This window comes from Myotis nattereri, assembly GCF_964212035.1.
Source record: "Myotis nattereri genome assembly, chromosome: 19".
In the NCBI taxonomy this organism is placed as follows: Eukaryota; Metazoa; Chordata; class Mammalia; order Chiroptera; family Vespertilionidae; genus Myotis; species Myotis nattereri.
In genome coordinates, this window is record NC_138095.1 from 13,652,113 (window position 1) to 13,680,082 (window position 27,970).

General features: G+C 48.6%; 3 protein-coding genes across 5 annotated transcripts; 1 reads left to right on the plus strand and 2 right to left on the minus strand.

Moving 5' to 3' along the window:
• Nucleotides 1-80: 80 nt before the first annotated feature.
• MRPL40 (mitochondrial ribosomal protein L40) lies at nt 81-3,745 on the plus strand. Its single transcript, XM_081114130.1, has 4 exons — nt 81-878; nt 1,242-1,325; nt 2,309-2,467; nt 3,307-3,745. The coding sequence occupies exons 1-4, from the start codon at nt 826-828 to the stop codon at nt 3,629-3,631; spliced, it is 621 nt and encodes a 206-aa protein (XP_080970256.1). The 5' UTR covers nt 81-825; the 3' UTR covers nt 3,632-3,745.
• Nucleotides 3,746-3,811: 66 nt separating this feature from the next.
• On the minus strand, nt 3,812-9,337 carry LOC308535302 (synaptic plasticity regulator PANTS). 2 transcript variants are annotated; one of them, XR_013997247.1, is made up of 4 exons: nt 9,224-9,337; nt 8,911-9,078; nt 4,922-5,602; nt 3,812-4,696 (listed from the first exon to the last, which is right to left on the minus strand). XR_013997247.1 is itself a non-coding variant. In XM_081114131.1 (3 exons), exons 1-3 carry the CDS (start codon nt 9,245-9,247, stop codon nt 5,480-5,482), a joined length of 315 nt encoding a protein of 104 aa, XP_080970257.1. In that variant the 5' UTR covers nt 9,248-9,333; the 3' UTR covers nt 3,812-5,479. The 2 variants fall into 2 exon arrangements, 1 of the variants encoding a protein (XP_080970257.1); XM_081114131.1 differs by having other exon boundaries at nt 3,812-5,602; nt 9,224-9,333.
• Nucleotides 9,338-11,033: 1,696 nt separating this feature from the next.
• On the minus strand, nt 11,034-27,884 carry UFD1 (ubiquitin recognition factor in ER associated degradation 1). Of its 2 annotated transcripts, none has more exons than XM_081114132.1 (12): nt 27,426-27,884; nt 25,842-25,974; nt 25,442-25,474; nt 22,818-22,939; nt 21,257-21,387; nt 19,656-19,728; nt 16,435-16,503; nt 14,960-15,025; nt 14,645-14,692; nt 13,796-13,884; nt 12,841-12,922; nt 11,034-11,986 (listed from the first exon to the last, which is right to left on the minus strand). In XM_081114132.1, exons 1-12 carry the CDS (start codon nt 27,426-27,428, stop codon nt 11,912-11,914), a joined length of 924 nt encoding a protein of 307 aa, XP_080970258.1. In that variant the 5' UTR covers nt 27,429-27,884; the 3' UTR covers nt 11,034-11,911. The 2 variants fall into 2 exon arrangements, with proteins under 2 accessions (XP_080970258.1, XP_080970259.1); XM_081114133.1 differs by having other exon boundaries at nt 25,868-25,974; nt 27,426-27,558.
• Between the last annotated feature and the right edge of the window lie 86 nt (nt 27,885-27,970).

Sequence of the window (27,970 nt, forward strand, 5' to 3'; positions counted from 1 at the left end):
CGGACGGGGCCGCCCTGGCTCCTGTGCGGGTCGGGGCAGCGGAGGGAGGCTCCGCTTTGGGTCCAGCCCGGTCGCAGCGATGGGTGAAGGGGAGGGTCTGCTGGGACCGCGGCGGGCAAGCGGGGCCTCGAGTGGCAGCTCAGGCCGGTGGTGCCGCACCGGGTCGGAGTATAGCGTGGACCGCCTCTCCAGCTCTACGTCGCTGGTGAGCAGTCCGACTAATTAGCCAGCTTCCGTCATTCATCAACTCGCGTTTATTGGGCATCTCGTGAGCGCCAGGCCACGTGCCGGCGCCCAGGTGCAGCCACCGGCGGGCGGGCGGCCGCAGCCCCGAGTCTGAACGAATGCAGGGGGATAACCAGCCCCATTGAGCGCCACCGGGGAAGCCGAGGCGGCGCGTTTACTGGAGGATCGGGGACCGTTTTCACAGATGTGGACACTTAAGACCCGGAGTAAAGGGACATCCTCTTGGCCACTCCGGCTGCACTGCGGAGTCTTGATGCTCACAAGGGTGCAGGCCAACTAAGTGAGGGGGGGCGGGAGGGGTGACGTGTGCGGTCGCAGCGCCCGGCGGAGGCGGAAGAAAGGACCCACACCGGCGCAGGGGGCAGGGCCAGGCGCGATCCAGCCCTCCGCTGGGGGCGGGCCCGCGCGCCGTCGCTGCGGCCGGGCGGGGCCGGGCGTGATCCAGTCCTCCGCGGCTTGCACCCCAGGCCGGAACGCGATCGCGTGAAGCGACGGGACTGCCGGACCGTAGCGCGAGGCACCGTGGGCCGGACCGCCGAGGTGCGCGCCCGGAAGCAGCCGGCGGCTGCCTTGGAAGCCATGGCCACCACGGTTTTGGGAGCTGCCGCGCGTGCTCTGCGTTCGCCGTGCTGGTGAGTGCGGACGTCAGGCCGTGCGCGGGGGTATCCGGGGCGCGCGCGCGCGGGGGGTGTTCCGCGCGGGCTGGCCAGGGCCTGGCCCGTGCTTCCTCCCTGACCGCCCTTGTCCACGGACATCTCAGTTACAAATGGGCTGCCCCGCCTCTACCTGTGGATGAGAATTCGGAGCCCCTGGCGAGCCCCTAGGGACCCCGCCCAACTGCTGCTCTCTGTTGTGAACGGGGGATTTTGAAAAATCTCGCATTGACCTTGCTGTCACATCTAGTACAAGCGCCTTCGATTTTGAGGGCATTGTAATTTTTTTCCCTTCTGTTTAGTGGGGGGAATCGGATATTTGTACATACTCATGTCTTTCAGGCGTCTGGGGATTTGGCAGACACAGGTTAGAGACACCCACCAGCGAGCTTCATTGTTGTCTTTCTGGGAGCTCATCCCCACGAGGTAAGCTCCAATGTGGGCCTGACCTCTTTGGGGGCGTCAGCGGGAGGTAGGTGTGCACTGGAACAGAACAAGTCAAGACCACTCTTTGGTATGCAACATTAACAGCTTACAAAAATTCTCAGTTAAATTTAGCTGGATGTTTTTCTGTCTCTGTATGGAATACTGGTGTGCCTGTAATCAGAAAACAAAAATTGAATATAAAAGTAGTTTAAATAACTACTTTGAATGGATTGTGTTTTTTTTTTTTTTTTTACAGGGCAACGCATACACGTCTGTTCCTCATGGGCCTTCCCTTTCTGACTCCCTGGAGAAGTGGGGGGGGGGGGGGAGGCCGCGGGGGGAGGGGGGCGGGGAGGGAAGGTGTGAGGACTAGTTTTTCCATCAGGAACTCTGGATACTTTCTAGGGACTTCATTCATAAAATTTGGCTTTGATGCTAGAGGATTTGATTATTCTTAATACTAGATTATCACCATAGGAAATGTGTTCCTGAGAGTAAATAAGACTATTGTTAATGCTCTAGGATGGGAATATTTGTTAAGAAATCCCCCAAAGTAGGGACAGGCCAGTCACTTTTCTTATGCTTTCTCTTAGTCTTACTGAAATCATTTTTATCACAAATCGGTCTAAGTTGTAATTGGCTTCTAATTCACCAATTTGGTATTTCCACTTTTCAGTGCAATCCCAAGGCATACCTGCACTCCAGCACTAAAGATGAGCACTTCCCTTTAATTTATACCCGGATGCCCCATGAAGCTTTCCCACCCCTTCCTGGGTTGACAGTGCCCAAACAGTTCTCACAAGGACCCTGGGTTGGAAGCCATCCATCTCCCTGCCACTCTCAGCTAAGGAGGTTAGGGCCATGCGGTTCATTCCCCAGTGGAGAGTTCAGTGCAAGTTTGGGGTGCTTTACCTGGCGCCCTGCCTCTCAGTATGTTTGTGAAACTGAAGAGGAAAATTTTTTATGTTTGCTTTATCCATCAGAGCAGAACCTCTGAGAAAGAGGAAGAAGGTGGATCCTAAAAAAGACCAAGCTGTAAAGGACCGCTTGAAAAAGAGGATCCGAAGACTAGAAAAGGCTAGCCAGGAGCTAATTCCCATTGAAGATTTTATTATCCCTGTGAAGTTCATGGATAAAGTGAGGTAAGAGTCCTCTAGGGTTGAGGTCCTCAGGGCGAAGGAGTCCCATCACCTAAAGCCAGTTCTCCTTGCCGTTTATGCCAGTAATGGGAAGGGGGCCAGTGGGCCTGGGCTGACTTGGCCCTGGGCTGAGACCTCTTCTTGATCGTGTCTCATGGGACTTGAAAAACATTCCTGGGTGGTGCTCTTGAATGGCTGAATGTGGGAAAGAAACTCAGAATAATTGTTTGATAAGCCAGGCCAGGTGCTAGAGTTCGTTCCTATCAGCACTGCTCAAAAGTTCATATTGTTGCTCTTTTGCAAGTTGTAGTTGTGACAACTTGGGCCTTGCCCATCCTGATGGTAGAAAACCCTTAGCCCTTGCGTTGTGAGGCAAAATGCTTGTAGTTGGGATGTGTTGTGTGCCGGGTTGCTGTCTTAGAAAAGCGTATACTATTTATAAAAATGCACCTTGCCATACAAGCGGGACATGGCAGGTGTTTGGCACTCCAGGGCTGGTAAGAGGCTCTTGACTCCCTGGGGTTTTGGTGTTCGTTTTCATTATACCATTTCACTTTTCTCCAGTCACCTCTCACCAAAGGCAGTCTCTGCCTGGGAAAGAGGAAGTGCTACTATAACCTCCTCAGGATCACTGTCTCCTATTTCCACATAAAGCAAATGGCCCTGGTTCCTAGTGTCAGCTGCAGCTGCCGCCACATTCAACATGCCATTCCTGAATTTGTCCCTTTCTTTCCTGAGTTCCATCTGTCTGCAGGGAGGATGCCTGGGCCATAGGCAGTCCCCGACTCTGTGGTCAGTGAGGGCAGTGCTCCCAGCTTCACACTTTGGATTTGTGTTCCCAGACAGCGGCCTGAGGTAGAGCTCTCCTTTGAGGAGGCAGAACGGAGAGCTTTGCTCCTGAAGAAGTGGTCCCTGTACAAGCAGCAAGAGCATAAGATGGAGAGGGAAGCCATCAAGTCCATGCTTGAGGCCCAGCAGGAAGCTCTGCAGGAGCTACAACTCACATCCCAGGAACTCTATGCGGAGGCCATCAAGCGGGACTACCGTTTGTTTCCCTTTGAGAGAGAAGGGCCAGCTTACACACCACCCATCTCCAACTACCAGCCCCCTGAAGGCAGGTACCATGACATCACTAAGGTGTACACGCAGGTGGAGTTCAAGAGGTAGAACTGCAGGCAGCTGTCTGAACGCGCTGCCCTTGAAAGCCAGAATGACCAGAGCTTGCTCAAGCCTGCTTGTCACAGAATTAGGCATGCTGGGAATAAATGTGAGTTTAATCAAGTGTCTCTTTGTCTTATGTAAGAGTCAAAAATAATTCACCTAAGGATGGACAGAGGTGAGATATGCTGCTCTTCCTTTAAAAAATTTTATTTTCACTTTATTTTGATTGTTTACACGATTACAAATGTCCCCATCGCCCCCCATGCCAGGCACTGGGGAAAGGATGATTGAGACCATCTCCCCCCCAGCAGGAGGCAAGAAACAAAGGTGAAGGATGTTCAGGCTGTATGCTCTGTGTTGTCTGCACCGGTGGGACAGACAGAACACATGAACTTCCTCACATCACCAGCAGGACCAGCTTAGCATTTTAAGATGGGGAGGGAGGCTAAAGAGCGTACAGCAAGCCAGAGACACACTAATTAACAAAACTGCTGTGTCCCACAGGAGGGTGGGCCAAGTGGGGCTGAGCACTCGTTTGAATTGCTGTTACACTGGGATGGTGACTGTATTCGTGTGCTGGGGCTGCCAGAACTAAATGCCACTAAATGGTTGTGTGATCATGAACACCTTGTGGGGTCTACATGCCATTTAGACTGCATGGCTGAAACACATTTCTCACAGTTCTGGAAGCTGGAACTCCTAAGATTGAGTTACCAGCGGGGTCGGTTTTTCTCTCCTTGGCCTGTAGATGGCCACCTTTGGCTATGTCCTCACAAGGTCATGTTGGATTACGACCTCATTTCAACACAGTCGGAGTACGTCAGATGTGAAATTTAACAATCTCAACAACTAAACTGCTGAATTAATTTTCAGCTCCTATTTGGAATCTAATGTGTAAAATGGCTTTTGACATATTCCACATTTTCTAAAAATTTTGAGGGAAGCAGACCAAAATTCCATGCGTCCTGGGTTTGGGTTTCTTCAGCCAAGAGTCCACGAACCCTTTTTATGCAAGGTGGTATATTCTGTAGCTGTGTGCATTTCTGAAAAACTGGAATCTCACCTGTGAGCCTAGAACAGGGGTGGGCAAACTTTTTGACTCGAGGGCCACAATGGGTTCTTAAACTGGACCAGAGGGCCGGAACAAAAGCATGGATGGAGTGTTTGTGTGAACTAATATAAATTCAAAGTAAACATCATTACATAAAAGGGTACGGCCTTTTTTTTTCTTTTTAGTTTTATTCATTTCAAACGGGCCGGATCTGGCCCGTGGGCCATAGTTTGCCCACGGCTGGCCTAGAAGGTGCAGCTTGCTGGTCCAGAGGTATGCCCCACCTGTGTGTGCAGAGGAACTGAGCGAGTGGGCCATAGCCAAGTGTGAGCACCAGTGGCTGGCAATGCAGGGTCATCACCCAACCAGGGTGGCACAAAATGACCCCACAGGTGTTCGTGACCACACAACCCTTCAGTTAACCCGACATGTCCACACGGGTCAGGCTACTACTCAGAAGTTCACCTGAGAATTCTAGACCCGAGGATGGCCATCTCCTGCTCATGTCCTTGGTAGGAGAGCAGGAGACAGCCCAACCTGGCTGTTCACAGCAATATGCAGTGGTGCTTGGCTTCCCGGAAGCTGTGCAGTGGACAAAACTGTCTCCCAGAGCATGGCAGCAGAGGGGCACTCTGAACGCAGGTGAGGGTTGGGCAAGTAGCGCTGGAGACGTCGAGCTCCGTGTTCCAAGCCAGGCAGAAGCTCCCAGGTACCTACTGGAATATTTGGGCCAAGCGGAGTCCTTAGGGCCGTGCAATAGCTTCGCTTCAAACAGACTGCAGGAAGCCGTGTAGGGGTGCTTGTCACTTGTCTTTGTCCTCCAGAGGGAGATGCCAGTCTGCAGGGGGGCTCTGTCTCGGGGTCCACACTAGGGTGTGCTTCCTTGCAGCCTGGACTCTCCCACGCTCGCTCTCACAGAGGGATCGCTGCGCAAGGGAGACCCCGGTCACTTCACACCTCACATAGCCCTTGTACCTCCCTCCTCCTCAGCAGGCTCCCAAACACAGATGGACAAACAGCGTATGGTACATACTACTCTGAAACTCTACTTCCATCTAATACACCTTGGTGATGGTCCCATATTAGCACATACATATCTAGATCATACTTTCTCCCAAGCTATTGTGAAAAATGACAATTGATCCGTGAATATGGGTTTACAGATGCCAACCCACCACACAATTGAAAATCTGTAACTTAAGTTGCCCTCTGCACAAATGGATTCCCAACTATGGGTGGAAAATACAGCTGACCTTTGTAGGGCACAGGTCCACTTAAAAATCCACAGTAAGTGGAGGCACACAGTTCAAGTCTATTTTGTTTAAGAGTCAACTACTGTGTAGATCACCATAATTTGAGGAAATTTACAAAATGTCTTCTTGGCCTCAGAGCTTGATGCCCTTGGTTGACCTGATCAGATTTACTTCCTAACGCTGGCTGGAAGAAGATATAAGTCGGAAAGAGTGGCCAGAGGGAGGAAGATCAGGCAAGAGATGCTTGTCCAGGGAGCCCTGGATGGGGAGGGAGTAGGAGTCCAGACCTCAGATGCCACTCTCCTCAAATGAACATAGGGCAGCACATCACAGCTGTCAGGGGGCTCCTTGGCAGGTGCCGGTGCCTCTGCTGGCCTCTACACACCTTAACTTCACTTTCTCAGTCTTCTTCTTAGGCTCTACTGTCTCAAACAGATGTTTCTGTTCTTGTTGAAGAGTGATAAGAAATTCAAAGTAGAATATAAAGACTCCCAGACCTCCATCCCTGAGGTGAAGTGAACAGCTTCCCCAACACAATTTTAGGCCTAAATTTTTTTAAAATGTATTTTATTGATTTTTTACAGAGAGGAAGGGAGAGGGATAGAGAGTTAGAAACATTGATCAGAGAGAAACATCGATCAGCTGCCTCCTGCACACCCCCTACTGGGGATGTGCCCGCAACCCAGGTACATGCCCTTGATCGGAATCTATCCTGAGACCCTTCAGTCCACAGGCCGATGCTCTATCCACTGAGCCAAACCGGTTAGGGCTAGGTCTAAATTTTTGAGTCATCAGAGGTTTCCCTAAAGATGGAATCTTCTAGTGGCTAGTGCAGGGGTGGGCAAACTTTTTGACTCGAGGGCCACAATCAGTTCTTAAACTGGGCCGGAGGGCCGGAACAAAAGCATGGATGGAGTGTTTGTGTGAACTAATATAAATTCAAAGTAAACATCATTACATAAAAGGGTACGGTCTTTTTTTTCAATAGTTTTATTCATTTCAAATGGGCCGGATCCGGCCCGCGGGCCGTAGTTTGCCCACGGCTGGGCTAGTGTATACTTCCTGCTTTTTCCACTGAGGCATCTTTCCATGCCAGGATATGTTGCTATCTATTGTTTTTAACCAGAATATGTTACCTATTCTTTTTAATGGCTATGTAATACTCCACAGTGTGGAAGAAGTTATTTGGTCAAATGTCTATTAGTGGAATTTAGGACACTCAGTTTTTGCACTATCACAGTGACAAAATGGACATTTTTAATTTTTAAACTATGCTCTGTTACCCAGTTATTCCCCTAGGACAGTGGTGGCAAACTCATTAGTCAACAGAGCCAAATATCAACAGTACAACGATTGAAATTTCTTTTGAGAGCCAAATTTTTTTAAACTTAAACTATATAGGTAGGTACATTGTTATTAACTTAATTAGGGTGCTCCTAAGGCTTAGGAAGAGCCACACTCAAGGGGCCAGAGAGCCGCATGTGGCTTGCGAGCCGCAGTTTGCCGACCACGGCCCTAGGATAAACTTCCAGAAGTAAACCGGGTCAAAGGGTATGCATTTGACATTTAGACAATCAGAACACCTTACACTCCACCAACAATGCACAAGGACCCCCTACTCTCCAAACCCCTATCAACACTCCTGACATACTGCTAGGCAGAAACCACCTGTTAGCATTTTAACTTCTATACCAGGCCATTTGGTTTTCCTTTTTAAAGAATTCCTTCTTTGTGTCCTTGGTCTACTTTTCTATTCTGAAATCCTCCCAATTTTTCTTACTGATGTAAGCGCTCAGACATATATAAAGGTTACTAGTCTCTTGTCACATAGGCTGTAAATTATCTTTTTCATTTTTTGGACTTCACTTACTAGGTATGGAATTATTAGACATTTCCTTTTATATGGTAGCTTTGTTTCCACACCAGTTTGTCTGCTTCAATAATAACATACATTTAACAACGCTGTGCAGCCACCAGTCAGTCCCGCAGGCTCCCCTTCCCCATGAGCACTGCACCCTCACAGCTTCTCTCCATCTCCCCACCCACCACAGCTCCGAGGCACCACTGCAGCCTAGACTAGACTGAAGGTGCTAAAGGGCAGGTGTTCTGTTCTCATCATTCCTGTTTCCTAAGAGTGCCCAACATGACAAATATCTGCTGGATGGATGGACAACTAGAACCACCTCCTTACTGGTCTCTGTGCCCCTCCCTAATGTACTCTCCCACTTTGGCAGCCACACTGATCTTTTAAAGGTATAAAATAAGTCATGCTTCCCTAGCTGGTTTGGCTCAGTGGAGAGAGCCTCGGATTGCGGACTGAAGGGTCCCAGGTTTAATTTGTCCAGGTTGTGGGCTCCATTCCCTGTTAGGGGTGTGCAGGAGGTAGCTTGTTCAATGATTTTCTGTCATCATTGATGTTCCTAACTCTCTCTCCCTCTCCTGTCATTTCTGAAAATAAAAATAAAATAAAAATATAAAAAAGTTTAATTTAAATATATAAAAAAATAAAACAAATCATGTTTCCTAGCGCATGTTTAGACTACACTCTAAGCTCCTTTTAAAGGCCCAAAAGATCGCTGGTACCTCTACAGCCTCATACCCAACCCCTCGCAGCTCACCCTCCTTCTGAACCTTGCTCCTCATGTAAGTAACGCCTGGGACTGGGTAAAGGCTGCTAAGGCCGGTTCCTGGTCTTTCAGGACTCAGCAATATCACCTCCTTCGCAGGTCAGCTGACAACCCTGACACTGTCTTCTCAAACCACTCTCCACTCCCCTCTTTGTCTTCCAGAGTCTGAAAACCCAGTTGATAGACTAATTTTTGGTATTTCTCGAAAGAAAAAAAAGCACAGAAAGAGGAAGGCCCTCAGCAGTGCTCGCCCAAATCCCGGGACCTGGAGCGGGGGCAAGGGTGGCCTGGGCACTGAGGCGCCCAGGCGGCTCAGCGCCCCCGACCCCACCCACCCCGGCTTCCCGGGCGCACCTGAGCCTCCGCGCTCCGGCGCTCCTCCCACTCGAGACAGCTGTCCAGGTCGCGTCGCCATTGCTCGCACGCCGGCCGCTCTCCGTGGACGTAGTAGTGGTGCAGGAAGTGCCCGGCGCTGCGGCAGAGCTTCCACTCGGCGCGGTAGGCTTCGCAGGGGCGCGGCGGCTGCGGCGAGAGGGGCGCCTGAGCCGGACGCCGCAGCGCCGCCCGCTCCGGAGCTCCAACCCGGCCCTCCCGGGAGAGACCTCGCTTAAGGCGGTCACACGGTCCGACGAGGTCCCCCCAGGTCCCTGGCGCCCACCGCACTTACCTGCCAGCCGCCGCCGTCGGCCATGTTACGGCGAGCACCTAACCCGCCTTCCTCAGCCCGCTAGCCAATGGCCAATGAAGCCCGACTAGGCCAGCTCCGCGCGCGACACCGAGGAACTCAGAGAGCTGACGATTTAAATCCTCGCCACCTCCTTGGGACACGCCCATAAACAGGACGTTCGGGTGCGGCAGCCAATAGCAGCCGTGAGGGGCGGGGCGCAGGCGGGAGGGGTGGAGCCCAGAGGGCTGGGGGCGTGCCCGGCGGGTAAGAGAGCTCCGCCCGGTGTTGCGTGGGCGGCCGGGTCTGCAGTCAGGCCACTTCTTTTCAGCGGCTATTTCACGAATCTCAAAGATCGGGCTTACTGTCGTTAGCGCACACTGTGCAGCAAGCACCGCGAAGCTGCCGAGTCTACTGCTGCAGTGACCTCTCGAGGACGGAGATGAACTCACAAAATAACGGGGGTTGGCTGGGCATAACGTGTGGAGGGGTAGGGTATCTACGGTGCGGGACAACCTCCCGAGGGAACTCCGGCTGGAAGTGGAGGCGAGAAGGGCATTCTGAGCACAGAGGCGGGGTGGTCCGAGGCATGGAGGCTGCGAGTGACCTGGCGTACAAGTCCAGGGCCGCTTGCATATCTGATTAAAAGTGAAAGCTTTCCTGAGACAGAAAGCCCTGCAGTACCAATGCAATGGTTCCCCAGCCTATGCAAACCTGATCATATGCAGGCGAGCCCCTTACAAGGTGGCTGCTGGGCCCCTTCTATGATTGAGACTGGGTCAGAGGCCCTGCAGGTGGTTCAGAAAGCTGCAATTTTATCAGGAGTCCTGCCAGATTGGCTCACAGACCCAGCTTGGAGAAGACACTGTGACAATAAGGTTGCTGACCAGGGTACAGCAGTAATAACCAGGACTTTTGCTCCAGGTGATCCCACTGTATCACCAGGAGACCCACAATTGGGTCCAACCTTGGCCCAGGCAGGGGAGTGTGCCTCCAGCGATCTCATTACATGTATAGTAGGTGATAGCTAGGGAAGACAAAAACCCAGGGCCAGCGTCTTTATTATGCATAAAATAACAATGTCAGGCAATGTGATAGTGCCAATGGAGGTTGCCTACCCACCAAGGGCTTCTACCTCTGTAGTGAAACTGAGACTCCTTAGGTCAGGGGTGGGGAACATCTGGCCCACGGGCCATATAAGACCCACAAAATAATTTGGTCTGGCCCTGCCAAGGCCTTAGGGGTGAGCTAATTAAATGTTTGACCAAATAGAGCAGGCTAATTTTTAAGTTGGTAATTTTGTATGGCCCACAAATGTTATAGCCAATGGCCCTTGGCAGGGAAAAGGTTCCCCACCCCTGCCTTAAGTGGAGCCAGGGAGGTCACAGTGGTACTTTGTGCCTTCTGAAACCACATCCATCACCATGATGGATGAACAGCCCTGGTCATCATGACAATCTTCAGTGCTCATTCTCTGAGGATACATGGGTGGACCCTGGGCTGTTGTCCTGGTGTGGTGCAACCTTTCCTCTTCTGCGTGTTGGGAGGAGCCTTGTTCAGAGGACCCTTTGCCTACAAGCAGGAGGAGACCTGGTACAAGGGGAGGTCTGGGCCTGACCACCCTCACCCCAGGGGTCAGAGAGCCTCGTTTCTCTATATATTGTCCAGGAGCCACTCCCCTGTCCCCAAGTTCTTTTCTAACAGCACTATGGAATGAGGGGTACCTGCAAGCAAGCCTTCCTCCAACTCCTGATCCGTGGCCCAAGCATCAATCCCTGTTGACATCTAATCAAACATTTAGAGGCAATCCAGGTTTTAGTCTTTCCCTGTTTTTATTTGAAAATTTAATTTGGAATTACTCTCAAGGAACAAAAGAGATGAGAATAATTGGGTTAACATGTCAAAAGATCTCACTTTATAGAAAGTGAGGATCTGAGACCAATACAAAATATGCAGGCCAGCAGAACACTGGATAATACATTAAACTGCGAGTGGGAGATAGGGAAGGAGAAAGAGGGCCATCTTTAGCATTTATTTATTCTAATATTCACATTTGTGTTTCACCATGAAGTTTTGTTGTTCTCTCCCTCCCCCTAATAGAACAGATTCATGGACCCAGTTATTTTGAAATGAAAACTGAAAGTACAAATGTTTTCAGATCAGGTTTTCCTTCTGAGGAATGGTTCTTTTGTTAAAAAAAGTAAAAAAAAAGTAAAATAAAAACAGAAAAACCCATCCTCAAATACTTAATTGTAGCCAGAGTAATGGAATAACTATTTATAGAGCGCAAATCTATTTAAACCACTTTTCTTTAGGCCAAAGGCAACATCTAAGCTACAGATCCACAAAAAGAAAGGATAAATAAAATAAAAAGAACATCACAAGTTAGAGCAATTCAACCCCTTCCTTTGATTTTTATCAGGAACTGGGGCACTCAGCTCCTGCTGGGTCAGTGGGAAAGCTCCCAAGGGCTGAAAGCAAGAAGTGGTGAGGCCGCAACAATGGGACCCAATTCAAGTATATAACACGAAGTCCTGCATCCCACTTCCAGACTAAACCAGACAATTCTCAGGTAGCTCTAAACAAACCTAAAGTGACAGAGCATCCTTTGCAATAGTTTCATTCCTGTCAGAGCCAGTAACTAAAAGCCATTATGTTGCAATTGAGTATTTTATTTCCCAATCGGCTAACTTATGGCTTTCTTCCCTTTTTACGCAATGACTGTCCTTCTCCAGAGAAAGCGACGAATCTGCCTCCAGCTTCATCCTGTGTGAAGATAAAATACTATTTTCAGAAATTTCTCGGAGGTTTATAGAAAATGCTTTATTCTGCTGACTCATGTACCATCCATCCATTTTCCTTACGCCCCATTATTGATAATAAGAAATGTTTTTGAAATATAAATACAAATCATAATCAACTGAATTGAACACATGACCACACAATCACAACTATGTGTCTACCACTGCCTTTATTCTAAGGGTGAACGTATATCCTTTTGCAGAAGCATCACATTTTCTATATATAAAGTATAAAATACACCCCAAAAGAAAAGTCACCTGGAACTCCACCACCCCAAAATAACACTTTTAGTCACTTTTCTGTATGTGCTTATATAAACTATTTCAAACGTAATTCCCAAGTCTCAAGACAATGGATTTCTTATCTAGTACATTCTAAAACCTACAGAGAATTCCATCACGTGGGAGAGGCAGTCTCTACCACTGGATATTACTTCTAGGTTTGCAGTATTTTAAATTGCTGTGGTGACCAGCTTAATATGTTTGCACACAGCCTGATATTTCTTAGAAGTGGAATTCCTTAGTAAGCTAGTCTCCCACCAGCAGAAAGAGGGCTTGTTTTTTCTGAACCCTCAAAAACAGGTATCTTTCATGCATTCCTTTTGTTAGTCAGCCAGTGGTGTTAGCTATAGAAGATGAAGGTTCTGAGCTCCTGAACACACACCTCTACACCCAGCCCCACACATTCCATACAGCCTCAATAGGCCAACCAGGCCACCAGAGGGAGGAGGGCCCCAGGAATGAAAAAAAATATGACAGAAATATCCTGATTCAAAATGGAAAGAATTCCCCCCCTTATCACTAAAAAATAAAACTCACCTCTTCAACCTTTTTGATCAGTGGACGTGAATTTCTGATGAAAGTGATCTTACCAAGTTTAAATTCATAATTGGGAATTCCTCTGTAAAGATGGAAGAGGAGAAATGTTAGCTCCAGAAGAAAAAGACTCAAATTCTCTTTTGACAAACAAGAGGAAGGCAAGCCAAAGAGAGGAAGTGTGTCCTCTTGGTGATTCTCATTCTGAGGTATGCGGCTATCAACCACCCCGGCCTTGGGCCAGCCCTCTGGTGCTCCCCAGCATCCCTACAGGAGAGAATCAGAAGGCAAATGGGCAGGGGCCTTCAGACTTGGGACCTAGCCTGCAGTGAAGGGTCACCTAGGGGATTTGGAGGCCCTCATCAAATCCATCCTCCAGCCTCACAGATCAACCTTGAAGGGGTACACTTGTACCAAATTCAGAAAGTGGGTAAAAAATCCATTATAGCATTATTCTTCTGCTCCAACATATAGTAGAAAGGTGACATATGGCAGGTGACACATCTCATTCCTGCCACCAGAGCAGGGAATCTGCTCTGAGTCCCTGGACCAAACACAAACACATCTGTGAGGCAGCTCCTGCCTCCTGTTTGAAGGAAGCTGAGATACTGTGACTTGATGAAAAAACAGATTAGATAGGAACTAGAAAGGTTTTAAGTAGGAGAGAGATCTGATGAGGGGCCATTGGAGGCGGGTGGAGGCTGGACTGCAGTGGTCCTGGACTGGAGGGAAGATGCTGATACACTTCCACTGGGAAACAGCAACTCCTCGTCATGTTCCAGTCGCCCAAGGAGAGCTGGTGGGGGTGGGGGTGGGGAATTCATCCACTCTGCTAGATTCTTTGAGCCGGGCTTTATTTCCAGAACTGGAGTGAGGCTGCCCACCCCAGAGGTCTGGCACAGACCCTCCCTAGATGATGAAGAAGCATCAGGCTGGAGCAGAGACAGGGCAGACCCACCTTTTGATGTCTCCAGGCTTGATTGGGGAGGGGCTGGGCTCTACACCTTTCTTCTTCCCGTCAAGTCTATTCCCGGAGCCGGAGAAGGCCTACACAGGCAAGCAGGAGGGTGAGCACATGTATGCCCTTTGCTGAGACTGCTGCAGGGATGTGTTCTGGGGGGCGCCACCCAGTCCCCCTCAGGAATGAAGCCCTCCCTCCCCAGCTGCTGAAGTGTGGGCAGCTGAGAACTCCGTCTCAGGACTGCAGTGAGATGAAGGGAGTCTTCTGGCCCAAGAGCAACCACTGCCAGGGGTAGCCAGTAGCCAATAGCCAATGGCAGGTTAAAAGGTCTGGCCTCGGCCTCTGCGGGACCAGTCTGGGGCCCTGTGGATGGACTAAGCCCTCTGTTGGAACTGCCGCGGAGCTCAGCTTTCCGTCCTCCATGCCTCCCAGTGCCCTGATACTGGTCATCCCTTTTTCCCCAGGGGGTCGGGCTGGCAGCAGTGTGAAGGGTCATGTTGCAATTTATTTTTAAACAGTGTAGGCCAAGAAAAGAAGAACATATTCTTAGAGATAAAGCAAATGTGGCCATATTGGTGAATCTAAGTGAAAGGTATATGTGTGTCCATTGCACTATTCTAACTTTATGGTAGGTTAGAATTTTAAAAAGAAGAAAAAGCTGTGGCTGCCTTACAGATTTGTTCAGAAGATTCCATGAGAAAGTAGAAGTCAAGTGCTATGAACTGACAGAGTGGCAGATATATGTATGCACAGATACCCAGAGGCCCAATCCCTGCTGATGTCCATGGAGCGTTATAGAGTGGCTGGGAGGAGCACAGGAAGTAAAACACGTGGCCTGGTACTCACACGGAAGCCCAGCTCTCCAGCATAGCCGCTATGGTCAGCTTCGCCTTCCTGATGGGACAGAAAAATGAGAGATAAGCTTCCCAGCAGGGATACCCCAACTTTTCCCTTGGGCTCCTCATTTCTATTGCTGTCTCTGCACCGGAACAGCTGGGCCATCCCCTGGGAGCAGGGCTGGGAGAAAAGCAGGGAATGTGGCTACACTAGCACCAGTAGAGGCCAAATACAGGCCGGCAGTCAGGACAGACCAGGACACGCTCCCCAAAACTATTACCAAAGAGGCCAAACCTGCCAGGCTGGGAGGGAGGAACAACTTACAGTGGACTCCTCATGCTGGACTTGTCTTTCGGGTTCTTTGTAGCCCAGGGGAGCATCAAAATCCACCTGCGTTCCCAAGGCGAAAGGGAAAGTTGAGAGACGTGCTGGCACTTAGGATTCCTTAGCTTTTCTGTTTGTAACTGAGGCAACTGTAGATTCACATGCAGTTTTAAGAACCTACACAGAAAGATGCCCTGTACACTTTGCCCCGCTTCCCAATGGTGATATTTTACAAAACTATAGTATAATATCGGTACCAGGATATCGACGTCTACACTATTCAGAATTCCTGTTTTATAAGAACTCACTTTGTGTGTGTGTGTGTGTGTGTGTGTGTGTATGTGTGCAAGTTCTCACAATTTTATCACCAGTGTAGGCCCACAGTTGAGATGCAGAACAGTTCCAGCACCACAGGATCCCTTCATGTTTTCTCTCTACATCCCATCCACATCTACACCTCTGCTGGCCACTTTCTCCACCACCCAGGGCGCCTTGTAACCCCTATTTTGTCCTCCCTTTCTGAAGTATTGTCATTTCAAGAATCAGCCCTGGCCAATGTGGCTCAGTGGTCAAATATAAGCCTGTGCACCGAAGGGTCGTGGGTTCGATTCCTGGTCAAGGGCCCATACCTGGGTTGCAGGTTCAATCCCTGGGCCCAGTTGGGGCGCATGTGGGAGGCAACCAGTCGATGTGCCTTTCTCACATCAATGTTTCACTCTCTCCCTCTCTCTTTCTCCCTCCCTCCCTTCCACTCTCTCTAAAAATCAATGGAAAAAATATCCTCAGGTTAGGGTTAACATACACACACAAAAAAACAAAACAAAAAATGGAATCAGTTTGTAACCATTTGGGACTGCACTTTTTGCTCAGCATCATTGTCTGGAAAGCCACCAAACTATTGAGCGTCCCAACAGTTCCTTTCTACTCAGGAGCTGAATAGCCTTCCTTAGCTTTTTTTAAAAATTGAACTTCCTGTCCTAGCTGGTTTGGCTCAGTGGATAGAGCATCATCCTGTGGACTGAAGGGTCCTGGGTTTGATTCCGGTCTAGGGCATATGCCGGGTTTGTAGGCTTGATCCCCAGTAGGGGGCATGCAGGAGGCAGCCAATCAATGATTCTCTCTCATCATTGATGTTTCTATCTCTCCCCCTCTCCCTTCTTCTCTAAAATCAATAAAAATATTTTAAAAAATTGAGCTTCCTTCGTGTTTAAGAAGATGTACTTCTTGGCAGGCCTGAGATGCCAGTAGATTTAGCCATCTCAGAACAGGAGGCAACTGTGCCACCTCCACTGGCCCTGAGAAGGATCACAAGGCCAGCGGCCTTCTCATGATGCTCTGGCAGCATTTTCCTCCTCTCTCACCCAAACAGTCCTAGGGACTGTGTGAGTGACATCCTCTGGGGCACTGGCCTACAGGTGCTACCAGATGCCCGTCTCCCCCAGGTGGAACGCACTATGAGCAGCAAACTTACTCACATTCATGTCACACTCGATGATGGACACGGCTTTGTCAGGCTTGGTCTCCATCACCCGCAGTTCATAGATCTGTGAGAACACAGAAATCAGTTGGTTAGTTTCATGGCAGCACTGGGAACTGTCACTGTTACTGTGACTCCCTACTGGGCTCTTGCAGACACATCATTCACCTCCACAACACCTTCCTCAGCCACACAACTTGCTGCAACAAGGCCATGGGGGTGGACATCACTCAACAGAAGCTACTCCCTAAAAGTAGTTCAAATCAGACAAGGGAATTATGAGCCAAATTGAAAAAGACACTCATAACCTTATCCCGGAATGTATACACCTAGGAATTAATTCTAAGTAAATAATTAGCTTAAATATGCAGAGAGAAAACTCTAAGAATGCTCATTCCAACATTGCTAAGAATAGTATATAGCCAAAACTCATTCATATATAAATTATAGCCACCAGGGGAATAGAATGTAGCCAAGAGAAAAGAAATTAAACCAGTTATGTTGCTGCACGTTTAGGATAATCTCAAGTACATAGAAACATACATTAAAAGTGGCGAAATCTATTTTTTCAACACTGCTTTTGGTTCAGAGCCTGGGACAAGCTGCTGCTGCCCACTGCCCCCTGGTTGCAAGTCTTGTGGTTGCCTCATTCTTTAAAGAAGGCTTGGTGAGTTACTTTCTCTCAGCCTCTAAAGCTTTCTGCTATTTGGGGACTATAAATGGTTGCTATTTGCTCTTTTCCTGGAAGTACTGTATTTTCTCTCTGTTCACCTCCCTGTATCTGGTATTTGATATCTGTAACTTCTCCTGTTTGATGTACATCATACTTCCTATACTATGGGCTGATGGCCACTTGTAAAACAATTTCACTTATTATTTCTTTACAGTATTTCCATTCCCCTACTCTCTCCTGCTGGGATTTTTACAGAGCATGTTTGACTTTCTTAGTATCTCCAAACCTTAAGCTCTCATATGTTCTATAATCTTGCCTCTCAGTGCAGAATTCTAAGTCACTTTTCCAGACTTAACTTTCATTTCATTAATTCTTTGTCAGCTGTTCTTTAACTTGTTTTTAAAATCTTCCTGTTTTTTTTTTCTTTTGTAGTCTTTGGTTGCTTAATAAATTTTATAATTCCACTTTTTAATTCCTTTGAATATTTTACACATAATTATTTCATATTTACACCTGAAAATCCCAATGCTGATTTCCTTAAGGGTTTAAATCTGCTTTTGTTGTCTCTGCTTTGTGTGTCCGGTGGCTGTATTATGAGGTCCTGCTTGCTTGTTCAATCTTTAGCGGTCCTGAGGGCTTAAATAAACGGGGCCTTTCCCAAACAGAATCTGAGTTCCTTCTTTTGGGATGAGGATAACACCCACCTCTGGGTCTATTATGGCCCCTTTAAGAGTTCCAGTTTAATGTGGAAGTCTCTGATTCAGATCTCCTACTATATCACTGACTGATAGTCATCTGCCATCAGGATGGCCCTGCTGAGAGATTCTTGAAAACTTCTTGTATTTCTTGCCAATCCACCAACACATTTATAACCTAGGTTTTATCCTGATTAAACTGGGTTTTATCAGAAGGGCCCTTTAGAGTACCTAGTCTTCTATATTTCCAAACTCTATGTAACTCACCTTCCCTTTCAGTGAAAAAATATCATCAATTTAGTTATATTTAGCATTACTACCTTAATAAAGAACAATAACATTAAGGCTACCTACAATTAATTATGGAAGCTTATAAAGTATTCAGTTAATGTAGACAATACCTAAAATGTTCCCCACAAAGCTAAAGGCAATAGGATCATTTCTTAGTTTTATAGAAAATTGTGATTTAAGACCCACAAATTGAAAAGTAAGGATTCTCAATATCAGATGCTGCAAATAGAAGGAAATTGCTGGAGAACACAGGATCCCTACACTGACACCAAGGGAGTAAGTGTCCTCTTGATCCTACAGCAAGGGACTGGCTGAGCCACAGGATCCTGTTCATGCATGAGGACCCCAGGCCATGAGGGGACAAGAGAGTGTGTGAAGGAGTTAAGAGCTGGCCTCAGGGAAAGGCACGCCAGGGCTGGTCACTCCTGAGGACTAGGTGGTCGACCCTGACAGCAACTCTGAGAGGGTCAATCCTGGTCATTGTTACAGTGGACATGAGGTACTCACATCACTGTGCTACATGCCTGTGTTAGGATGGCCTATCAATAGGGTTAGCAACTATTTTATCTTTCCTCAGACATGTTTCCATGAATAATGGGTAAGTGGGTGCTGTCGTGAATTCATGGGAACTCATCTATCACTATGCATGAAAGAATGAGAAATGAAAGATGAAGTGTGGTATTTCACTTCACAGCTAAATTGTCTAGATCCAGACACCTAAAAAGCATGGAATCATAGATGAATATAAGTGGTGTTCAGATCTGAAAGACTGTGTCAAGATGGACAAGCCCAGAGGAGCTAAGAGAAAACCAAAGTGAAAGAAAACATAAGGAAGAGGATGTAGCCAGGCTCTGCTTCCAGGTGCCCCACAGCACTTGGGGCGCACCGCATGGCCAGCTCCAGGAGGGCCTGTCTGCTTCCAATGGAGGGAATCATAAGGACAGGGCCTAGACTGGCTCATTTCTGTGTCCTGACAGCCCAGCAAAGGGCTTATCTGAGATTTTAGGTGCAATGCAGACCTTTCTAACTGAAGCATAACTGGCAGGCTCACAACCATGATACACAGATATTTGATTAATAAGTATAACAAACCCTAGCCAGTTTTGCTCAGTGGATAGAGTGTCAGCCTGAGGATTGAAGGGACCCAGGTTCAATTCTGGTCAAGGGCACATACCTTATGCCCTGGTCAGGGCCCATGTGGGAGGCAACCAATCTCTATCACACCACTGTTTCTCTCTGTCTCTACCCTCCCTTCCACTCTCTCTAAAAAAGTCAAGGAAAAATATCCTTGGTGAGTATTAACAAAACAAAACAGAAGGATAACAATATTAAGCTTATTCACCTATTAATGTAATAAATCAATTACCAAAACTTAGCTGAATTATTAGTATAGGGCTCAAAAAGCAAACGGTAGGCAGCAATTAGTGGACAAAAGTCAGATATACACCGCCTAAAAAGAACCCCATTCAAATCCCAGAATGGTACTGCAGGCCCCGTTTAGGTGTGACCTGCCCTGAGCTGGGCTCCTGGCCCTGCTGGCCCCATAGCCGACACACTTACCTTCTCATTGTAGTTGATGGCAATCACATCCCCAGTGGTCAGACAGGCAAAGTTTCTCAATGCGTTTTCTAATCTGCAGACACACATTGTCAAGGCATAAACATAAACTATAGCTCCAGACTCCACATGGCATATCCTAGAGCAGTGGTTGCCAACCTTTTGGACGTCACGGACCACTGGTTGGCAACCGCTGTCCTAGAGAGGCTCTCAGAGTTTGAGGAGAAAAAAAGGCAGGCTGGCTAGGTTCAGTTTTCTTGGTCACAAATCCTTCCAGGGTCACAGCAACTTTGTGAAAAGGGCCTTGTGTGGGATGCTGTCTTCATTCCTTGCGTGAAATGCCATGCTTCAGGAGTACCCTGCCCTTGACGCCTCCTAAGGACCCCTGAGTTGTCAGACCCAATCCAATCAGCCTCTGAGGATGGAAATGGCTCTCCCATCACTGCTCTGGGCACCCCCACATTCTTTGCTCTATGCTGACTTCCTTTATCCAGACTATCAGCCAGACTAGGGAGAACTGGGTTGACTCTAGCTAATCAAAGTAACGCCCTTTCTATGAGAGAAACTGCTTCTGAAAGCAATCCAGTAAGTATGCATTGCAAAAAATGTAAAAACCCCAGAGAAAATCATGAGGGACTATGGTCAGATGCAGGCCTCACTCCTAGACACTGACAGTCAGATAAGCACCTCCAAGCAGAGCTTTGAATGACAAGGGACCAGACCTTGCCCCAGGACACTGACTGCTATGAGCAGAGCCTAGCACTCCTGCATGTCCAGGACCCAGCTGCAAGGGGCTCAACACGCCAGTCCACAGACACAGTCAGTAGATGGCTCAACATGCCCACCCACATAGGACATGACTGTCAACAACTTGCTCCTGAGCTCCTGCCTGGGAAGAGTGTGCAGGGAGACAGGTGGAGGCAGTTTTTCTTTTACTGTCTTCTTATCTGTATTTTTTTCAAACATGCATTTTAAAAAACAAAGGAGATATGGAGTGACCACTCTATCACATGACCTCAATGAGCCCAACTGGGGCCTCCAAGCTATTGTAGTCCACACACAGCACATCCCTCACCCACAATGGTCACTCCTTAAATTATAAACACGAACGTCTGGCTATTGTTCAGATAACACACACACACACACACACACACACACACACACATCACTAGAACCTAAAACCTCTGCTTTCCTCTTGCTAAGAGAAAGAAAACTAAACCAATGCTCCCCACTGGTTTGGAGTGAAAAGCCCTAAGCTTGAGTGGCAAGTTTATGGGCACCAGAGGCTTGGGAGCTGAGAGGCAGACCCCCTGGCTCCCTTCCACCAGAACACACTGGGCTTGGGACTAGGTGTCATAGTTCACCTGAAGGAAGGGTTCCACGTTGCCCATGAAGAACACAGACAGCATACAGAAGAGGCTCACAGAGCGTCTAGCACACTGTCCAGGAGTCATGGCAGATGTACTGGCTGAACGTCATTACTCTCAAATTACAATGCCAATCACAATAAATATGTGCTCCTCAAAGTAGGCACATGCTCAACAAAGCGCCCTGTAGACCGTCTGCCAGCAAACCCCTCTTTTGTCCAGAAGAACCCATCTTACACTGCTTTTGGGTTGGTGATGTCCAAGAAGTCAGGGCTCTGAGGCTGAAATTTGGAGTATGTGGCCACTTGAAGGTTGACACTTTCCACCTGAACCAGGCCCCCTTCTTCCAACAGCAAATTCTGCATCATCTAAAGGAAAAAGAAGGCCTCATGAGGCTTCTGGAAATCAAGGACTGTCAATGACCCATATGCTGGGCATCTGACATTCAGATGGCCTCGTGGAACCTTGTTCTAGGATGACTCATCCTGAAGCAGCCTGGGAGCCTGAGATGAGATGGAGCCAGCCAGTCAGCCAACACAGCGCATGAGCGTGGGGGCTGACTCAGAGGCAACACCTGGGAAACCCCAGGCAAACACCTATTCTTGCCAGGAGCTAGAAGACCAGCTCAGAAAGAGACAGGCCAGCAGCTCCATGCTACCTAAAGAGGCATCCCAGGGGATGTGATTTTTCTCAGAAAAAAGGATTCAATTAGTTTTTTGATCCAAAGTGGTCTAAGAACCTAGACAAGGGGCCACCCAAACTCCAAGTCTATGGGTAGCAGAGAACCTTTGAGGTACAGTGTATCCCAGTATCACCACCTCTTCTCTCACTTCTATAGAGGGGTCTCTGCAGATTCAGAGTGACCTCAGGAAGCTGTCACGGTCCGACACTTCAGCCACCCACAGTGCTCTACTGCAGTGGATCCCAACCTGTGGGTCGCGACCCCTTTGGCGGTCGAACGACCCTTTCACAGGGGTCGCCTAAGACCATCCTGCCTATCAGATATTTACATTATGATCCATAACAGTAGCAACATTGCAGTTATGAAGTAGCAACGAAAATAATTTTATGGTTGGGGCACAACATGAGGAACTGTATTTAAAGGGCCAGAAGGTTGAGAACCACTGCTCTACTGGATTAGCAGGATAAGGCCCCAAACCAAGAAGAGGGACCTCCAGATACACAAGAGAGTGAGGCACCAAGAGGCAAGTGCTGGAAAGCAAGTTGGGTCTGGGCTTTGAGGTGTAAGAGCTCTCTATGGGACCAAGATTGGGAAACACCACGAGAGGCCAGGCAGCAGGTGTGAGGGACTGGAGGGCTCCTGTGGTGGAGAGGCTGGCTCCGCCCAGCCCTCAGGAAGGAAAAAGGCTTAAGGGAAAGCCTAAGAGCTCTAGAGAAGGTTTGTTTTCACAGCAACAAAATTGAGTGGTTTAAAAAGACTCAGTTATAGGCAAAAGAGTAAACGCATAACCGCTCCAACAGAACTGGGGGAGAAACTACTGAAAATGGGAAGAAAATGTATAAAAATCTAAAATTTTGTACTTAGATCATTTCAAATATACTCCTGCTTCATTATGGTGAACTAGCCTTACCCAGGAGATCACAGGTAAATGGCATGGCTGTGGTATCTAGGCTACCAGTTGAGCAATTAACAAAGAAAAGGATATTCCAAATGCCCTCCCTCACTCTGAATCTGGGGTAAGACACTTGCACATGCTGGACGGGATGGTGTCCCTGCCTGAGGTCCCACCCGAGACAGGCTCACAGACTCTCCAGAGACCAGGACAGCCCCACTCACCCAGTGTGGCAGGTAGCAGATACCCTCATCAGCCACAAATTCCAGCACCCCGCAGTGCGTCATGCGGTCCGAGTTCTTGTTGGTCAGCTTGAACAGCATGGGGTAGGTAATGTTGAGTCGGCCTAGAAACAAGAGAGGTTATGAGACAAAGCTCCTGCAAGGGACAGAAACCTTATTCCCCCAACATGCTCCCCTAAAACGTGGCTTCCTGGGTACCCACCATGGCTCCACACAGCCTTGCCCCCCAGAGCAGGTCCTCAGACCTGTGTGGTGCTTCACCCTTCAGAGTCTGCCCACCCACAAGACCCCACATTCCCTGCGAGAACACAGAATTTGGCCCAGAACTGGGAAATGTTCAGTGACTCAAATTCTCAGCAGCAGCTTACACTCGTGATTTTCTGAAATTCTAATTTTAAAAAGTGGCATGTTCACTCATTTATTTGCAAATAATTAAAGTGCCAACCATGTGCTGGACAAAATTGCCACCTTCAAAGGTTTCTAGTGAGCAAACCAAGAAAGAAAACAAGCGCACCCTGATGCCGTGGTGCTGTGGGAGGGGTGGAGTAGGGCGGGAGGAGGCAGGGCTCCTGGAGGATGTCCTCCAGGTGAGTCAAGGTGGGAGGGCCAGGAAGGGAATTCCAGGCAGGGGAAGCAGCCTGAGCAAAGGCATGGAGGGAAGGGGAGCCCAGCCAGTTCAGGAACGGCTGACCATTAGGTGAGAATGGAGCAGGGTACAAGGGATGGAGTGGTCGGGAGAGGAGGCTGGGTGGGACACCATGGAGGGTGACTGACACCAGTCAGCAGTGTGGACTCTCAGTAGGGTCACGGCACAGTACATCCCCACGTAGAGAGCCATAGGCAGGCAAACAGGACTGCTGGCAGCCTGACCCAGGAGTGCAGGGGGCACAGAAAGGAGAAGCTGTCAATGGGAAGCAGAACCCAGGAGAGTCGGGGACCGGGACAGACTGACAGTGACAGTGTCACATGCCAGGCCCTCGCTCAGTCTTCCCAGAACAGTGAGGCAGGTACTGTCCTTGCAATTTTATCTACGGGAAACAAAAGAACGCAGGTTCAGCAACATGCCCAGGACCCACGGCCCAGGAGTCATGACACTGGGATTCAACCGAGGCTACTGGCCTAGGTCGGGGACTTAACCATTGAGGCCCACTTTAGCCTGTCAATTTAGGAAGACATGGCAACAGAAGTTTCGGTCAGCAGTCAGGAGGTATGGCAGACTCATTTGGGATCTCCCTAAAAATTCTGATAAAGCAGACCAAGAAATGAGCTCGGGCATGACACCACAGATAGGGAAGTGGCTCCTCACTGCAGAGGTAGTGGTGGGCGTGGGTGTTGCCAATGCACCCCTGCACATCACAAGGAGTGACTTGAATGCTGACAGATTTCAGGGGGACAGTTTCTCCCATGACAGAAAAGGTTTGAACAGCACTGATCTAACACCACAGTCCCAACCCTAAGTCTCTTCTCAGCCACCTGTGCCAAGGGTCACACTGGTGCTCAGCTCCTGGGTGAGCTCAAATGGAAAGGGAGGCTCTCCGGGGGCCCTGACCCCTCCTCTGCTATGACAGGGACTTGTCTGAGGATGTGAACCGCTCAGCTCCATCCACCCACTGGCTGAGCTGAGGCCAGGGTTAAAGGCCCCACTGGGTACGGCCACTGCCGCTGTTGGCACTGGGGAAGCCCTGCTGGCTAAAGGCTACCACCTCATGCCTCTGACTGGTGTTACCTGGGTTTAGGCTGTTTACAAACACACCATAGGGCACTATTTAAGAGGTGCTCCTGCCACACAGCAGCTCTGATGGACAGGTGCCGTGAGTCCCCATTTAAAAATGAAGTCACTGAATTTCAGAGGCAAGTCATGAATCAAGAGCCAGGCTAGACTAGGTGCAAAGCCCAAGCCAGAGCGACACCAGAGCTGGCACCCTTTTCCAAGTGTACTGAACATTATGTATGGACCCCCCTGCTGGTGGCCTCCAAGCCTGCTTCAGGTGGGAGGATTCACACCAGAAACACCACTGAATCTCAACAGGCAATGACTGTGCCTGTGCTCAGGGCTTTGTGTCCAGGGGGAGTGGAGCCGGGGTATGAAGTCTCTAAATTGTTCTTATGGGTTGAGGGGGCCAGGGGAAGAGGCAGGAGCCACTGAGAGGAACAACTTCTGGGGCAGAAGATTCTGTTTTTGACATGCTGCAGATGTACTAGGCAGAGGGGGGAGAAATGAGGGCCTGGAGCCGAGGAAAGATGCTTGGACTGGAGATGAGAGCCTTGCCACACAGCTCCCTCTTGGGAGCTGACCATCGTCCTCTAGGAGAAAACCTAGGGAATCCAGCAACAGCATCAACTGCCCAGGCTGTGTGACAAACACTGATGCTCCAACCGTCCTTTAGTCCTGATGGGATCAAAAACAGTGGGCGGGTCAGGGGAGATCCCCTTCACAGGGGAGAGACCTGGAACTGAATACTCACTGGCCCCAGGGCCACTTCACCGGGTCATCTGTGGCCCCAGCTCTCCCAGCTTAGCGTGCATATTCCAGGGACAATTCCTGCCCAGACATGGCATCCATCTTTATATTACCTCAGTTCTCAAGTCATGTAGAAAATACTTACTGAGCTGATCGAGGGCTGAGGGTGGCATAATTACTGTGGAAAGAACATTTTAAAAATATTAGTAAATAAAAAGGACAGAAATCAAAATGCAGTTGCAGTTAATCTTTAAAAAGTACTAGATGATACTTATATGGTAGCCAGAATTTAATAATGATCTTTCATAACGAATTTTACTTGCTATCATTTATTTTGGGGAACTGAATGGCTACTAGCCCTAAATCTAATCATAATTTGGACCCCACCCCAGCAAATCTGGAACAAGCAATATTTTTAGTGTAAGTAGCTACTGTTACACACGTAAAATAAGAACTGTTGAAGACTGTAAGCACTGCAGGCTGAGGGCAGGAAAAGTTACTATTCAAAATAAAAGTTACTATTCAAAATAAAAACAAGCACATACTCTTCCCGCCTTTCTCCACATCTGACCTGTCATTAGGCCCTGCAAGCATGGACACGGAGAAGCAGCGGTACTGCGTGGAGAAGCGGTTCTGGAAGACCCGGGGAATCGGGTGGTCAAACATGTTGAAAGAGAACTAGAAGGAGAAAAGAGATGCCAGAGTTAGAACAGAACAAAGACACATTTATTCTCATCAAAAGCCAAAACAGGTCAGGGTAAATGTTGTCGAAGAAGGAGATACACTCCCAAAATCCTGATGGACCACAGCGGTCTGCCTGAAGCACTTCTTGATACTACAGTGAACCTAAAATCTGTTTCCACCCTTTCTTTCTTTCTTTTTTAAAAAAAGAGAGTTGAGCCCAGCTGGTGTGGCTCAGCAGTTGAATGTTGATCCAGGAACCAAGAGGTCCCTCCCTCTCTCTCTAAAAATCAGTAAAAACATGTTTTTAAAAATATGTTTTTATTGATTTCAGAAAGGAAAGGAAAGGGAGAGATAGAAACATCAATGATGAGAGAGCCTAGCACATTGCCAACCACATATCAAGTATTCAAGGTCTGTTCAGTGGATAAACTTGAAAATGGAAGTATGACTTGACAACAACAGGATAAAATCTAATCATTATTCCTTGTTCTTTACAAGAACGAACGGGCAACACTGAGGCAATGCTGTTCAGTAGTAATTAGACTGAGCTTCGCAGCCGGCTAGCCAGTCTCGGTTTCAAATTTTCACTCCCCACGTTTGTGACCGCTTTAAACAAGTTTTCTCATGGTTAAAACCAGCGGTTCTCAACCTGTGGGTGGCGACCCCTTTGGGGGTCGAACGACCCTTTCACAGGGGTCGCCAAAGACCATCGGAAAACACATATATAATTACATATTGTTTTTTGTGATTTATCACGTTTTAATTATGTTCAATTTGTAACAATGAAATTGGGGGTCACCACAACATGAGGAACTGTATTAAAGGGTCGCGCGCGGCATTAAGAAGGTTGAGAACCACTGGAAACGATAATCATCATCCTTGTCTCCAAGGACACTGTACGGATTAAATGAGGTAAGGTGTAAGGAGGGACTGCAGGTGTTAAAATAAAAGCTGTGCATCGGGCAAAGCACCAGCAAAGGTTAGCCAGGACCGTCATGTTTACTGACTCGCTTACGCAGCCGAAGGCCTGACCACCACCCAGGCCTGACCCAGGAGGTACTGGGCTCCAGGAACTGGGGCAAGAGCGGAGTGTTCCCGCTCACGGGGATCCCCCCCTCCCCCACGTGTATTCTTCCTAGGAGGCCCCTCCTTCTGTTTCTCCCCACAACAAGCTTCCCATTGATTCGGTATTCACGGGACCTGTTAAACGTCTACCACTTGCGAAAACCATGGGTGGACACGAACACGGAAGGAGCTCGAGTTCAACGAAAGGAAATGGTGGGGATGACCCGCGACCGTTTGTAGTCAGGGGTCCGGCTCCTGCCTGAGGACTTAGGCCGGGTGACTCGGCATCTCCGCAGCCGTCAGGCCCGCCTCGCCGGGCCCTAACCACCCTCCTCCCCAACTCCGGCCCCAGCTCCCGGGCCCTGCCCTGCCGCGCTCACCATGATGGCACTTCTGCCACGCAGACACCGCTCTGCCGGGGAACGTTACGACCCGAGCCCTCGAACTCGCTCTCCTAACAGCCGACTCGCCCTTCTGACTGCGGCCGCCGCTGTCGCTTCGGCTCTGACGTCCCGGAAGTCTCACCGGAAGTTCCGGACTACAGCCTTGGGGGAGGTGCCGAACACTGGGCTGGGTTGCAAAGGAGAAAAAGCCAAGCAAAAGCTCCAGGGTCTAAAGTTTCCCCGGAATGAACAATAAAGTACCTTTTTTGAACTTGTTTCCACTCTAGAGGAATTTTAAAAAGTATTTTAAATTACATTTTGATAGTACCCCTCCCCGCCCTAGGCGAATTTACTAGGGCCATTTTCCTTATTGACTACACTACCCAGAATGCAGCAGACTTGGAAGACTCGGACGGAAGTAAGCTATTCATCCGCCTTCGAAGTAGACCGAGAGCCTATTGAAATAAACTTGACAACTCCATTCGATGTATAAATATATTTAACTTAAGGTGATATTGAAATAATAAACTGACAACTTCATT

What these genes read in the sequence shown, in the direction of transcription:
- MRPL40 (XM_081114130.1), top strand. Translation starts at nt 826, where the DNA reads ATGGCCACCACGGTTTTGGGAGCTGCCGCGCGTGCTCTGCGTTCGCCG. An exon ending in TGGGAGCTCATCCCCACGAG is followed by an intron (nt 1,326 to 2,308) that starts GTAAGCTCCAAT and finishes TTTATCCATCAG; the next exon opens with AGCAGAACCTCTGAGAAAGA. An exon ending in AAGTTCATGGATAAAGTGAG is followed by an intron (nt 2,468 to 3,306) that starts GTAAGAGTCCTC and finishes TTGTGTTCCCAG; the next exon opens with ACAGCGGCCTGAGGTAGAGC.
- LOC308535302 (XM_081114131.1), bottom strand. Translation starts at nt 9,247, where the DNA reads ATGGCCGACGGCGGCGGCTGGCAG. An exon ending in CCGACGGCGGCGGCTGGCAG is followed by an intron (nt 9,079 to 9,223) that starts GTAAGTGCGGTG and finishes CTCTCGCCGCAG; the next exon opens with CCGCCGCGCCCCTGCGAAGC. An exon ending in GCCGGAGCGCGGAGGCTCAG is followed by an intron (nt 5,603 to 8,910) that starts GTGCGCCCGGGA and finishes TCCCTTGCGCAG; the next exon opens with CGATCCCTCTGTGAGAGCGA.
- UFD1 (XM_081114132.1), bottom strand. An exon ending in TGTGGAGAAAGGCGGGAAGA is followed by an intron (nt 25,475 to 25,841) that starts GTATGTGCTTGT and finishes TTCTTTCCACAG; the next exon opens with TAATTATGCCACCCTCAGCC. An exon ending in AAGCCTGGAGACATCAAAAG is followed by an intron (nt 12,923 to 13,795) that starts GTGGGTCTGCCC and finishes CCATCTTTACAG; the next exon opens with AGGAATTCCCAATTATGAAT.